The 14,604-nt window shown below is 40.1% G+C and overlaps 1 protein-coding gene across 1 annotated transcript in view; it reads right to left on the reverse strand.

Moving 5' to 3' along the window:
* The window catches only part of OTOG (otogelin), a 275,602-nt gene that overhangs the window by 256,105 nt on the left and 4,893 nt on the right, over positions 1–14,604 (reverse strand). Inside the window, exons 3-4 of the mRNA XM_033928785.1 lie at positions 3,226–3,280; positions 2,600–2,651 (exon numbers count right to left, since the gene is read on the reverse strand). Coding sequence (XP_033784676.1) covers positions 2,600–2,651; positions 3,226–3,280 — 107 coding nt within the window. The remainder of the gene's footprint in view (positions 1–2,599; positions 2,652–3,225; positions 3,281–14,604) is intronic.

Raw genomic sequence — 14,604 nt, forward strand, 5'->3', positions numbered from 1 at the left:
AGCCCATGACAAACTTTCATAACACAGAAATAAAATACAATGCTAGGAAGTTCTTTTTTACCCAAAGGGTGGTGGACACATGGAACACGCTTCCAGAGGAGGTGATAGGCCAGAGCACTTTACAGGGGTTCAAGGAAGGTTTGGATAGGTTCCTAGAGGATAGGGGGATTGAGGGGTACAGATAGAACTAGAGGTAGGTTATAAAAGTGGACAAAAACCACTTCACAGGTCACGGACCTGGTGGGCCACCGCGGGAGCGGACCGCTGGGCGAGATGGACCTCTGGTCTGACTCAGTGGAGGCAGCTTCTTATGTTCTTAAGATTATGCCCAAGATTTGTCTTGTGCATAATTGCTGACTCATGCAGGGCATTCAGATTCTAAAATGCTGATAAAGTTATTTTTAAAATTATGAGGGATTGCTGAAAAGTTCTCAGCCCAAACAAAAAAAGAATGACGTGGACAGGGTTCAATCAAGGATCTGAAACAATGTCAAATCAGAATTTTGCTTCTGCAAATTGGCACTTGACAAATAAGATAACACTTTTCAACTACAGTGGCAAAATAACGCTCAGAAATTAAGAAGTGGGTTGGTTGGACTGAGAACGTTTCAGCACCTCCTTGTAATGCTTCCTAGAACTAAATAAAAACGTGGATATTTTTGGGTACTGCAAGACAAAAGATTTGTTGTGCGGTTGAGAAGATAATGATTTTGGCACCATTCTGTGAGAGTATCACCAGGTTACTTTCAAACTCAAACCATTCTATAGCAAGCTGGATCTTCATAGAAAATCTCATGAAATAACTACACACATCCTTAAATGTCAGCTATTCAGAATAATCCAGAAAGGAGCCAGTATCAGCATAAAACTATGATTCAAACTTTCAAAGGCCCTTTGAAATACTATGACAGGGATTCCCTCCCCCTTCCAGTTACAAAGCCCTGCACTGCAACCATACCCCAATCTCCCTTGCAGATTAAGAAATATAACACTGAGAAAGAACTGTCAGGGTGGTAAAAACTGAAAGTAAAAAAATCTATTGATACCTCAGAAAACTAATCGCATCATGGCTTCATGAAAGACTTCAACTTGTGAATTCCCCTCTGTTTCATGTCAACCTGAGGGGGAGATGATTGAACTCTACAAAATCCCGAGTAGTGTAGAATGGGTACAAGTGGATCCATTTTTTATTCTATCAAAAAAGGCTAGGGAACATTCGATGAAGTTACAGGGAAATACTTTTAAAACCAATAGGAGGAAATATTTTTTCACTCGGTGAATAGTTAAGCTCTGGAATGCGTTGCCAGAGGATGTGGTTAGCGTAGCTGGTTTTAAAAAGAGTTGGACAAGTTTCTGGAGGAAAGGTCCATAGTCTGCTACTGAGACAGATTGAGGGGAAACACTGCTTGCCCTAGAATCAGTAGCATGGAATGTTGCTACTAATTGGGTTTCTGCCAGGTCTTTTAACCTGGATTGGCCACTGTGGAAACAGGATAGATGGACCATTGGTCTGACTCAGTATTCTTATGTTTCATAGAAACATAGAAACGATGGCAAAGCCAAATGGCCCATCCAGTCTGCCCATCCACAGTAACCATTATTTCTTCCTCTCCCTAAGAGATCCCATGTGCCTATCCCAGACTTTCTTGAAATCAGACACAGTCTCTGTCTCCACCACCTCTTCCGGGACACTGTTCCATGCATCTATCACCCTTTCTGTCAAAAAGTATTTCCTTAGTTTACTCCTGAGCCTATCACCTCTTAACTTCATCCTATGCCCTCTCATTCCATAGCTTCCTTTCAAATGAAAGAAACTTGATTCAAGCGCATTTACGCCACGTAGGTATTTAAACGGCTCTATCATATCTCCCCTCTCCTGCCTTTCCTCCAAAGTATACAGATTGAGATCTTTAAGTCTGTCCCCATAGGCCTTATGACAAAGACCATGCACCATTTTAGTAGCCTTCCTCTGGACCGATTTCATCCTTTTTATATCTTTTTGAAGGTGTGGCCTCCAGAATATGTTAACCAAACTTCTGACATCAACATTTTGAACAGCAGAGTAAAAATGAGAAAAAATATACCTCCCTGACACTCCAAAAAGCATTCCACTTCAAATGAAAAAAATGTTCTTTGTACAAAATACTCATGTAGACAACAAAAAGAACTTGCTATCAAAGATTCACCAAATAGGGATGCAAAAGGAAACTCGTTGACTCCTATCATATGTACTTGAAATTTTTGGGCCTGTTTATTAAACTGTGTCAAGGAATGAGCTTAGTTCATCTTAATGCAGGACTTTTTCCGCACCCTAAGCCCATTTCTAACATGGCAGTATTTTAGGTATCTTTTCATTTTTTTTTTCAGGTCGTGTGTTAATGTATGCAGAAACGCACGCTACCTGAAAAACAATTAATGCAGGAGCACTTATCACCTCCTGTTTAGGAGGCACTAAGCCCCAAATTATCTAAAGCAGATTCTTTTTCTAAAATACTACTGGAATAGTATACATTCTGACCCGGACAACCCAATTCTTATTTCTATGTTCTATCTAAAATAGGGCTGAATGTGTCGAAAATTAGTGTTTCTGTGTCGCTACCTGATTTCCATGGGCAGTGGTATCTTCTTTCTGAAGTCTTGCAGTGCTGTACCTAGGAAGAAAAGAACAAGGCTTGGTTTGTTCAGTAAAAGTAATCTGCACCTTCATTGCTCATGCATAACACATTCTATGTTGCAAACAAAGGAATGAGTTTAAGTGTAAGAAAGCCACTGTGTCAATTCTCAACAATTGTCTTTCCATATATTTAATAGAACCAACTGAATGTCTACATTTTTTTTTCCGCTTTACCTTTCCTCTGCTTCATTTATTAAAAGTCTTTCTTCACAGCTGACCTTTACGTAGACACAATGGTTTGATTGTTTCACCGAATTAAAACCAAAACAGAAAATGAATCACATGCTGGAATGTTATGCCCGAGATCAAAATACCATGTCCGGGAAACGTTTGGATCCTTATTGCATACTGCACCATATTTTTAGTAAAATCTTTCATGTGAACATTTCACCCAAGTAGAGTTCCATTACAGAAGTCAAACATGTCAAATCTTAAGAACTCTGAACATGGGATAGAGACAAAACAGAGGATCACTGGACTAGTAGAAATTATGCTCAAACAATGCTTTCCAAAACCAGTGAGTACATTATAAGGCAATCTCAAACACTTACCTATTCAAGTTTTCACCATTGGGAGAGGTGCTTTCGGTACTCCATGACAGTGAAGCTACAAACATAATGAATAAGCTATTAATTGTTGTTAATAAAAGCTCCATTTGCTATTGGCTCTTCCGACCCAGATTAGAAATTCCAGTTCTCATGCCGCGACACCTGCCACTGGAGCCAAAGACAAGTAACACCATTCATATCCTTTTTTTTTCTTTCTTTCTGTAGAGTTGGTTGAAGGTAGCATTACATTATTGCTGGCAAGAAGATATATTTCCAAAGTGAAATTTTACATAAAATTTAAGCATTTGCTCTCTTTTCTTTCCCACACATGCATAATAAGCTGTTATATAGTCAAACAGAAGCAAAAATGTAATGTGGAGAAGTAAAGACTTTAACTTAGGAGAGGAGCCGAGCATGCCGCAGTCTCCCCAGACACAAGCAAGCTCACCTGGCAGCATCCAGAGACAAAAGAGGAAAAGAGAAACCGGGACTTTGTTGTGTAAATGAGGTTCCATCCTTGATGACTGCAGGCTCCAATTTGCCCTTGTAGGGTGGAAAGGACTGGTCCTTATCGATGCTGGACACGCATTGCTGAAAGAGCTGGTCTTTGTTCAAGAGTCTGAGGAGACTGGGGGCTCCGGAGGGAGCTGGGCAGGATGAAGTCTTGTCTCTGTTTGTGTGTGTGTGTGTGTCTGTGTTGCGTGTGCGTGCAAGAGCCACGACTCCTCATCCCCCGTTCCCCAATTTATTCCTGGAACGCGGGGCCTGTGCATGACTTGACGTCACAGTTCATTACCATAATTTCCAGAGCATAGTCAGCTGGGGGTTTATGAGTAGGCTCCAAGTGCCTTTCCGTCCTTAGATTAATCTGTGGGATTCAGTATTTTAACTCTCAATCCAGTGCAGTCATGTCATAAAAGTCATTTTATTTTATCTTAAAGTAAATTCATTGGTCTGATTTAAGTGGTAAACTAAAAAAAAAAACAAAACAAATAAAACTGGAAAGGGTAATCAGAGAGATATATGTGTTATCCTGTTGTTGGAACTTAACACAAAATGATTTATGGGTAGCCCCATAAGGGAAATTTATAATGGTCAACCCTAATTAAATTATTTCTTTACATTCCCATGGTCTTTTATTCCATTTAATCTTTTTAGTTACTCAATTTTTAAACTGCCCTAATAACAAGGACTTTAGGAAGGTGACACATACACACACTATAATAAAAACACAATAGGAGTGCCATAATAACATTAAGATACTCTTAAATGTAAATTAGATAAGCTGGTGAGCTATTTGGCATCCTGACTCCCTAGTGAGGATGCTATTTTGAGTAAGGGAGCTGCCAGGGCAGAAGCACCCACTGTCCACTACCCAGCAAAGAGTCACCCAGTGAATGTTGTGGTTGTAAGAAATGATCAGAGGGAGTGAGCTCTATTGGAGTGTGAGTGTGTGTGTGTGTGTGGGGGGGGGGGGGTGGTTCAAAGAAATGTATAAGAAGATACCACACAGGTCACCTTAAGAGGCCTAGGCCTGAAAAGCTTGGCCAGGAGGGCATAGTTCTGCCAGGGGAAATATAAGGAGTGTGTGGTGCAGTGGTTGGAGCTACAGCCTCAGCACCCTGGGGTTATGGGTTCAAACCCACGCTGTTCCTTGTGACCCTGGGCAAGTCGCTTAATCCCCCACTGCCCCAGGTACGTTAGATAGATTGTGAGCCCACCAGGACAGATAGGGAAAATGCTTGAAGTACCTGGATGTAAATCGCTTTGAGCGTGGTTGTAAAACTACAAAAAGGCGATATACAAGTCCCCGTCCCTTTCCCTGATGTCATAATGCCTGGCAGAAACCCAAAGAGTAGCAACATTCCAGAGCTCATATTGTGATGTCATAATGCCTCATTCCACCAGTGCCTAAGAGTCAAACTCATCAGTGATGTCACAATGGCTTCAATGTTCTATACTTGGCTCACTTCTGATATTATTGGAGGAGAGTGTGGTGCAGTGGTTAGATCTACAGCCTCAGCACCCTGAGGTTGTGGGTTCAAACCCACACTGCTCCTTGTGACCCTGGGCAAGTCGCTTAATCCCCCACTGCCCCAGGTACGTTAGATAGATTGTGAGCCCACCAGGACAGATAGGGAAAATGCTTGAGTATCTAATTGTAAAACCGCTTAGATAACCTTGATAGGCGGTATATAAAAACCTAATAAACTTGAAACTTGACTAAAGAAAGACAGGGAGGTCCAGAGCAGAAAGAAACAGATCTTCAGAGTACAGTACACACATAAGAAGTACCAGAGGGATAGCCAAGACATAGGAAAAGGTTTTTTTACCATGCAATCTCTGGTCACACTATGGGCTCCTTTTACAAAGGTGCGCTAGCGTTTTTAGCGCACGCATCAGATTAACGCACACTATGGCGCGCACTACCTGAAAAACTACCGCTTGCTGAAGAGGAGGCGATAGCGGCTAGCACGCGTGACATTTTAGCGGGCGCTATTCCGCGCGTTAAGGCCCTAACGCACCTTTGTAAAAGGAGCCCTATGACTCTTGTGAGATTTGGTAGGAATCAGACTTTTTGGTTTCTATTGAACTCTAAGCTACTTTACGTCTAATCCTGAATTAAAAACCTGCGAGAGGAACAGGTTTCTCACTGTTTTTTTGACCTACACAAAGAAATTTGTTCACTTTTAAACTGTGCTCTGGCTTTATTTGTAAAGGATCCTTGCCCTACACCCCCACTCACTCTGCCACATATAATTGCAACTTGCAGAGCTAGTGCGAAATGGAAAGTTTATTCTAGGCCCTAACTGAGGGACAACAGCAGGAACTTGTGCAGGTACAATGCAAGCAAGAATAAACTTCTCAGACATTGCTAGATCTACAATAGTGCTCCCTGACTCAGGAGACCTAAATGGTACATATTCTCAAATCTTGGTGAACCTCCTCCAACCCCAGTTTTATCAAAGATGATCCCTGAAGATTATCTGGATTATTTTCTGGTAAATTTTGAAAGGACTGCCTGAATGGCCAGAATCAAGATGGACTACTTAGGCAACCTGCTAACCAGTAGTTGTCAAGTGACTTTCCAGAATGCTAACCCAGATGGAAGAACCATATGTACAGAGGTCAAAGCTGCCATCTTGGAGCAGGTGAGGTGAACTCAGGAAGCTTATTAAAAGCAGTTCAGAAAAGGGTCTTCTATTCAAGATAGATACCCTGAAGCTGGCTAGAGAAGGCCCACTATACCCAGAATTTGAAGGCTGCAGTGGAAAGGGTCCTGAAGTATATGAAGGCATCCAAGATATCCCAGAACCCTTAGAAAGCATAACTGAGTGGGGTAAGGAAAATAACAAATAAATATAAACAGGGATCTCCCTACAAACTTGGGATCTAGCTAGGTACTTGGGACCTAGGTTGGCCACTGTTGGGCTTGGTCTGTCTCGGTATGGTAATTCTTATGTTCTTATGAGTCAGGTGGCTACATTGCCAAGTTTTAAATATACTAATACAATTGAAGAAACAAGACTTCAGACAACCAAAGATAGAGCATATTTATCACAATTTCTTAAATGGGTTGATCCATTTCATTCATTGGCCTAAAAAGCCTTCATGTTAATTATTATTATTCCTTTTTAATTATTAAAAATATATTTTTCTTTTTAAATTATTCGCTTCTTTTTATACGTATACTTAATGTGCCATTTTTATAAATTAATCTGAATCAATATGGACTGATTAGCACACCCTAATTGTCAAGTCCAACGAGACCACCGCTTCACCTTATAGCTTCCTCAAAGGCTTACAAAATATTAATTTTTGTGCTGAACAGCTACACCAATTGGTTTCTGGAGACTTCTTCTCATACTGTGTTGCTTGAATTATTGAGACCGTGGAGAAATGAGGAAAGAGAATGAGAAATTGCTTAGGGTCTCCTGGTGATACTGGTCCCGGTTTTGGTCCCAACCAAATAAATTCTATGTATCAGCTCTAACACTATTCGAGCATACACAGGGACACCCTGCTACATATGATATATCTCTATTTTATGAATGATGAAACGTGTTTTAGTAAAAAATAAAAATAAATATCAACAAGTCTGACATCAGAATACAGGGTCTCTTTTACAAAACTGATTACTGCATCCTGGCATGGTAAATACACCAAAATCCATAGCAAATGAATGGGCTTCAGAACATTTGCTGCGCAGCTTTGTAAAAGAGGCCAACATGAGTGCACAAGAATGTCTGTATACCTTCAACAGTGATGCAATGAGTCAATAACTATGGCCCTCTTTTATCAAGTATGTTAGGCAATAGTCCCATACTTTTCTAAGGTTAATATCCAATATCAAGGCACCAGCAACCTTAGGTAGTTTCAGTTCTATCCCACTTCAAGACCTCAGCGGTGCAGGTTGTGTGTAAATTTCATTCGCAACATTGTTAGCACCAAAATCTTCATCGGTCTACTTTTATAAATAATTTATTTTATAGCTATATTTTAAATTTCTAGTTTAAATTAAATCAAGTTCTCATCTCTTTCATGGAGCTTGATAAAGCCCCCTGGGCGAAACATAGCCTATGTTGGAGTGAAGAACCCCTATTATGCTCCATGAAAGAGATGAGTACTTGATTTAATTTAAAATAGAACTATAAAATAAATTATTTATAAAAGTAGACCGATGAAGATTTTGGTGCTAACAACGTTGTGAATGAAATTTACACACAACCGGCACCTCTTTTATCAAGCCACATTAAGGTTTTTTTTAAATTCAGCTGCTGTAGTAAAAACTCTAACGCTCATAGAATTCCTATGAGCATTAGAGCTTTTACCGCAATGGCCAGCGATAAAAATCCTAATGCGGCTTGATAAAAGGGGGCTTATGTGTTCTCCATTCCCAGTGAAGTGAACACAAAACTATACCTTACAGAATCTTTAATATTTTCTGTGGCACCATTCTTCAAAGATGAATCTGTGACTGTCCTGTGGGTCTCACATTTTCTCACTGTCCTGGTTAGAGTATCTTATAATAGAAGCATTTGAAGCTGCCAGGTGAAAAACTTTCCAAGCAAGCTTTATGAAAAAGCCTTCTCTTTTGACTGCTTTAGGAAGTCTGTTAACAGTATGTCATTAAAAAGGCCTTTCCCTCTTTGTAAATTTTGCCCTGTGTATTACGTTTCTCATGGCAAGACTTTCATCTCTGTTGATCATATAAAAAACCTGTGCCAGTTTGAAAAGGAAGTCTATTGAGCACCACAAAAATGACTTTCGTATCACAACAAGCTGGGGGTAAATTTTTTAACTGTCTACATTAGTGAAAAGTATACATGTATTATTTAATACATGGAATCAAAATGAAAATGTTGTGCTTAGTTCTGTAAAAAGCCCCCAGGAAAATTATGCACACACATTTACACCTGCTTTTGGATGTACATTTTTCTGGATTACAATTTAGGAATGTTTTTGAATTTTCATACAGATTGATTTTAAAAAGTTATATTCCACTCTATCAACATTTCTAGGCAGATCCCAACAAATATACATAATTTATAACAGACAAATACATTAAAACGGTGTCAGGTCAAAAGCGCGCCGGGACAAAGGCATGCGCAGACAATTGAGCGCAGCGCGGAGGTGCGCACCGCAGAAAATTACTGTTTTTAGGGCTCCAATGGGGGTGTGTGTGGGGGGGAACCCCCCCCCCCACTTTACTTAATAGAGATTGCGCCGCATTGTGGGGGCGTTGTGGGGGGTTTGGGGGGTTGTAACCCCCCACATTTTACCGAAAACTTCACTTTTTCCCTGTTTTTAGGGAAAAAGTTAAGTTTACAGTAAAATGTGGAGGGTTACAACCCCCCAAATCCCCCATAACGCCGGCGCGATCTCTATTAAGTAAACTGGGGGAGGCTCCCCAACAAAACCCCCCATCGGAGCCCCTAAAATCTGTAATTTTCTTTGGCGCGTGCCTCCGTCTTGCGCTCAGTTGCCGGCGTGCGCCTTTGTCTTTCGCGGGGTTGTCTATGAACCCATTAAAACAGCACCTTACTTAATAAACTTCAAAACACTTGATAAAAAAAGAAAAAAAAATCTTTAAGAAATCAGCATTGATATAGCTCCCTAAACAAAAATGGTTTTTTAAAAAATTTTGAAACAGTCAACATCACCAAGCTCTCGCAGTTGCTCAGGTAATTGGTTGCATAACTGTGGTCCACGCACATAACTTGGAGAATATAGATTTCCTATGTTCTTCGCGGTGAATTTTACAAACAGATGGGACCACCAGGGCATTACAGCTCGATAAATACAAAAGGGGTCTAACAAAACTGGAGATTTCTTGTCAGCCAATGTTTTAAAAACAAGTAGCAACAGTTTATAACGAATACGATACTCAATTGGCAATCAGTGCCATTCTTTAAGAACAGGAGTGATGTGCTCAAATCTAAAAGTTCCAGTAATTAACTTTGCCGCAGAGTTCTGAACAGCCTATAGAGATCTAATATTTGATATAATGTAAGTGCTAAAACAGAAGTGGGCAACCTTGGTTCTCGAAGACCGCAACCCAGTTAAGTTTTCAGGATAAATGAATATGTATGAGATCTATTTGCATACAGTGGAGGCAATGCATAATCACTAGGGAAATCCTAAAAACTAAACTGGGTTGCGTTCCTCAAGGATCAAGGTTGCCCACCTTTGTGGCTAGACCCAAACACAATTACACCTTTGGAATTAAAAAAAACAACCAATGGGTATAGTTTGGGGGGGAGTGGATAGGGGGCATTGCCTCCCCCACCCCACAACACTGGAGGCTGTTACCTGAAAGGGGAAGACCACATGGGTCTCAGTCTAGCTAAATATAAAGTCCTTCCTTCTTCAGCTGCTGCCACTACTTTGTTCCCCACTATTCTGCTGACCTCCATAGCCCAGCATGTTCCCTTCTCGAACTTCTCTTCATGCAGGACTCTTTTTCATTGAGGCAGCAATAGCAAAATCAAAGCAGGAATTAGTCCCATGCTGTGAATGGCTTTGCTGTATTCCAACCTGTACAGCAACAGGAAGTGAATGACACAGAAGGTAGAATAGAGAGTACTCTTTCATGACAGTGGGATACAAAGGTTCTGCATCCCCATGCATGACACCAATGAAGGAGTCAGTAGTAGGCTCGAGTGCAATACTAATGCCAGGGAAGTCCTGCTCCATGAGGTGTCAAATGAAGGTGGTTTCTCCAGTGGAGTACTGACCTACCAGCAACACCATTGGCTTGTTGTCAAAGTCAGCTTCCTCCAGGACCAGTGAGTGGAAGTCATGGAAGCGGTAGTACGGTACTCTTCAAGAGGCAACATTTTGTGGATATACAGCTTTTGTGGCCCATCCGGCACTGTATGGAAAGGCTCCAGCTCCTTGTATTGGGCATCAAAGCTCATCCAGCAGAACATGATGCCAGCAACCACCAAAGTTCCTCACCTTGTCAACCACTCGATATCTCTTAAATTCCTTCACTTTATTACCCACCTAATGGCCAATTTCAGCCCAATATCCTATACCAACCACCAACTCAATTACCACCCTCAACAACGACAGGGACTCTCAGCATCTCCCCTCCAATATCCCTATTCCTACTCCTTCAGTAATCCACTAACCAACTCAAACAATCCCTCAACTAAATCACACAAATTATTCCACTGCCAACCCCAAAATCAACACCTTGGGTGTTCTTGGGACAGGGTCAGCACTTGGCCACTTAAGGAAGGAAGGAAGACCAAACAGTAGCCGGCATGATTAACTAGTGAGCTAAAGGAAGCTATCAGAGCTAAAAGAGAATCCTTTAGAAAATGGAAGGAACAGCACAAGGAATGGCAAGTCAAATACAAGGCACTAATAAGGAAGGCAAAACGAGACCTTGAAAAGAAGATTGCACTGGAAGCAAAAACTTTTTTAGGAATATTAAAAGCAAAAAACTGGAAAAATAATCAGTTGGACCATTAGACAACCTAGGGATAAAAGGGGCTCTCAGGGAAGACAAGGCCATAGTGGAGAGATTAAATGAATCCTTTATTTTGGTCTTCTTCACCAAGGATGTTATGAGGGAGATACCAGTGTCAGGAATGTTATTCAATGCTGATGAACCAGGGAAACTCAAATAAATCTCTGTAACACTGGAATATGTAATGTGTCAATTTGACAAATCACCTGGACCAGATGGTATACATCCCAGAGTGCTGATAGAATTGAAATATGAATTTGTAGAGCTATTAGTAATTTATAATTTATGTTTAAAATTCAGCAAGATAAATTATAAATTACTAATATGTAAAAGGGTTGATATTCAGTCAGCAGCAAACAGCATTTTGTTGACTGCTGCTGGCATTATACCTGGAAATTCAATGTTGGATCATTGCCGGGCTCTGACATTGAATTTCTGGGTTTACAAAGCTGGTAAAAACATAATTGGTGAAGTGCAATATTTAGTATTTAGCATGCGATGGTAAACTACATAAAGACAGGACTGACTTTTTTGCAGTCATATTTATGTGGTTAAGTGCATCTGAATAACTGTCCAAGTACTGGCTCCACACCAGAACACCCCCAAAATAGCTGGTTTTGAGTTGGGTGCTAACCAGATATTTTCAACAGCACTATCTGGTTAAGTGCTGTTGAATATGACTAGTTAACTTTGAACAAGCAATTTAACCAGTTAAATCCCTTTAAATATTAACCCCTTGGTTTTTTTAGGCCAAACCTAGTCTCACCCAAAACACACCCAGACCATGTCCCCTTGCCAAATGCAGGTTTTTAGACATTATAAGAGGGGCCGCTGAAAAGTTCTCAACCCAACCAACAAAGTTGATACAGTCTCCCTTGAAGGATATGCACTTAATCTAGTGATTTTCCACTTTTTTTCTTCCATATTTATCTGACGGAACGAAAAAAGTGGAAAATCACTGGACTAAGTGCATAACCCTCGATGGAGACTGCCCCGACTTTGTCGGTTGGACTGAGGACTTTTCAGTGGCCCCTCCTATATCCCAGCTTTGTAAAACTGGGATTTAGACATGTATCCAACATAAACATCCAAAAGCCAGTTTATGTGCATCTAAAAACATGAATGGGAATGGTGCTCTTAAAATTAGTACAGTAGTTGTGGCTCGCAGCAAGAGAAGTACAAAAAGACCATAAATTTATTAACATACTGTAGTAAATGATTTCAGATAAAGACCAGTAGGGCCCATCCTATTTCTCCAGTGCGATTGTTATGACTGTGACTGCTGCCCCTTTCTTCCTATCTTCAGTCTCCATCATTCTGCTCTGAAACTGAGAACCATAACGCCATCTATCTGCTATTATATAACATGACTTCATGTGCATTTTTTTTAATATATGCTGAATTTTCAATGAACCGTAAAGCAATCATTTGCATATTTGGCAAATATGTTGTTTCTTTCTAACAGCTCATAAAACTCCTTCCCTCTCCCCAAATTTACCAGCATTAATTTTTTTAACTGCCAATTTCCCAAGTTCAGTGATAACAAACAATGTTCCTTCACACCTCCTCCATTAAGGAGAAAAAAAAACCTAATTAACATTAAAGGGCATAGATAAGGCGCCATCAACTCTTAGTCCTTTGCTTTCATCTGGTTTTGGATAATGAAAGGTGCAAAATCAATGCATTTGATTTCAAAGCAAGTTCATGCCAGCAGGTGTCAAATGTAAAATATATCTGAATAATACCAGGCTGTTTAATTCACTAAACAGACAGATAACTGTACAATAATATCAATACAGTGTATTAATGCAGGAGTTCAGGCCTCAAGTGCAATATGCAGCACAGGTTTTCGGGATATTCTAATGAATATGCATTAGACAGATCTACATGGATACTTACCTTCATTGTATGCAGATCTATCCCACACACGTTTGTTACAGATATCCTGAAAATCTGGTCTATTTGCAGCCCTTGAGGCCTGAACTTTTGCATTCCTGTCCTAACACAATGGTTTTGGTAATGTGGGATTGCAATGTTAGCATTCGTATGTCCCATTAGCTTCATTCACCGTACTGAAAGTAATATGCTATGAGCCAAAGAAAAGGCAGGAACTGGTCATTCAGTCAACTATGCAACTGGCTCAAACAAGAAGAGGTGGGGGTAACAGAAACGTATTCATGTGGCAGGAAAGCTGGACACTGAGCACATAAAGGGGCATTGGAGACAGTTTTCATATATGTCTCCCTGGAGAAACGATGGATTTTGATTGACAAGATAATTGCAGTAAATGAATGTATGTCCCAGTGGGAGCTATTTACCTCACGTAAAAATATGTCTCTTGAGTCCTGGAACATTCCCAGGCATTGATATTAACTCTATTAGATAGCAGCTGATAACAGAAAGAGGAAATGAAATAGCTTCAATGTTTTATTGAATTCTATCAGAGATGATTAAGTTAAAGTTATAAAGGCACTTTAGAATAATACATAAGCCTGATTCACTAAGGTTTTTCTTTCCCACCCTGTTTCGGGGGAGGGGGGGGAAAGCTTAGTAAATCAGGACTGATGAACTTTCATGTTTGTTTATATTAATTAATAAGCCTAAATTGTGGGGGGGAGGGGGGTTTTAATCTCTTCTACAAACTCCTGCATGGTGTCTGGAAAAACTGGGACCCCTTTGTTTCAAAATACTTTGCAATTGTTTAAACAATTAGTACGACTTTTGAAAATACAGTACGAGAGGATGATGAAAAGTTCTCAGCCAACCTCCTAAATTCTGAACGTTAGTTTGGCACTGTAGCTGAAAAGAGTGTTATCTTATTTTGTTAAGTGCCAATTTGCAGAAACAAAATTCTATGTTTTGATATTGTTTCAGATCATTGAACCACATCCACGTCATTCTCTTCTTGGTTGGGTGAGAATTTCAGTGCCCCCTCATAGTATAATTAGGGGGGGTGTCCTTTGGTTAATTCATAATTTGTGTTCAAAGTGTCCTTCTTCAACCTTGACACATTCATGATCTATTCAACGCCACTGACTGATAGCTTCATCAATTACTCGCTGGTCAAGTTTGTCCCAAGCATCCAAAATTCATTGACATACTGTATGTCTGAGACATCTGTTACTTTTGTTCTGTTCATTTTTTTCTTCCATTCCACACCAGATTTTCTAATCAACTAGATTTAGATCTGAACTGTTTGGAGGCCAAGCTGTTGGCTCAGTGAATTCTAGGGTTTCCTTAAATCAAAGAGCTCAGCTATTTTGTAACTAGAGCTCCATCCTGCTGAAAAAGAAAGCACTCAGAAATGTCTCAAATTTAAAGCAGAAATTTTTGCTGTAGTAGGATGTCTCCATAATTATTGTTATTGATTTTAACACCTGGTTCCATAAAATGATTTTTTT

This window comes from Geotrypetes seraphini, chromosome 19, assembly GCF_902459505.1.
Source record: "Geotrypetes seraphini chromosome 19, aGeoSer1.1, whole genome shotgun sequence".
Taxonomy (NCBI): Eukaryota; Metazoa; Chordata; class Amphibia; order Gymnophiona; family Dermophiidae; genus Geotrypetes; species Geotrypetes seraphini.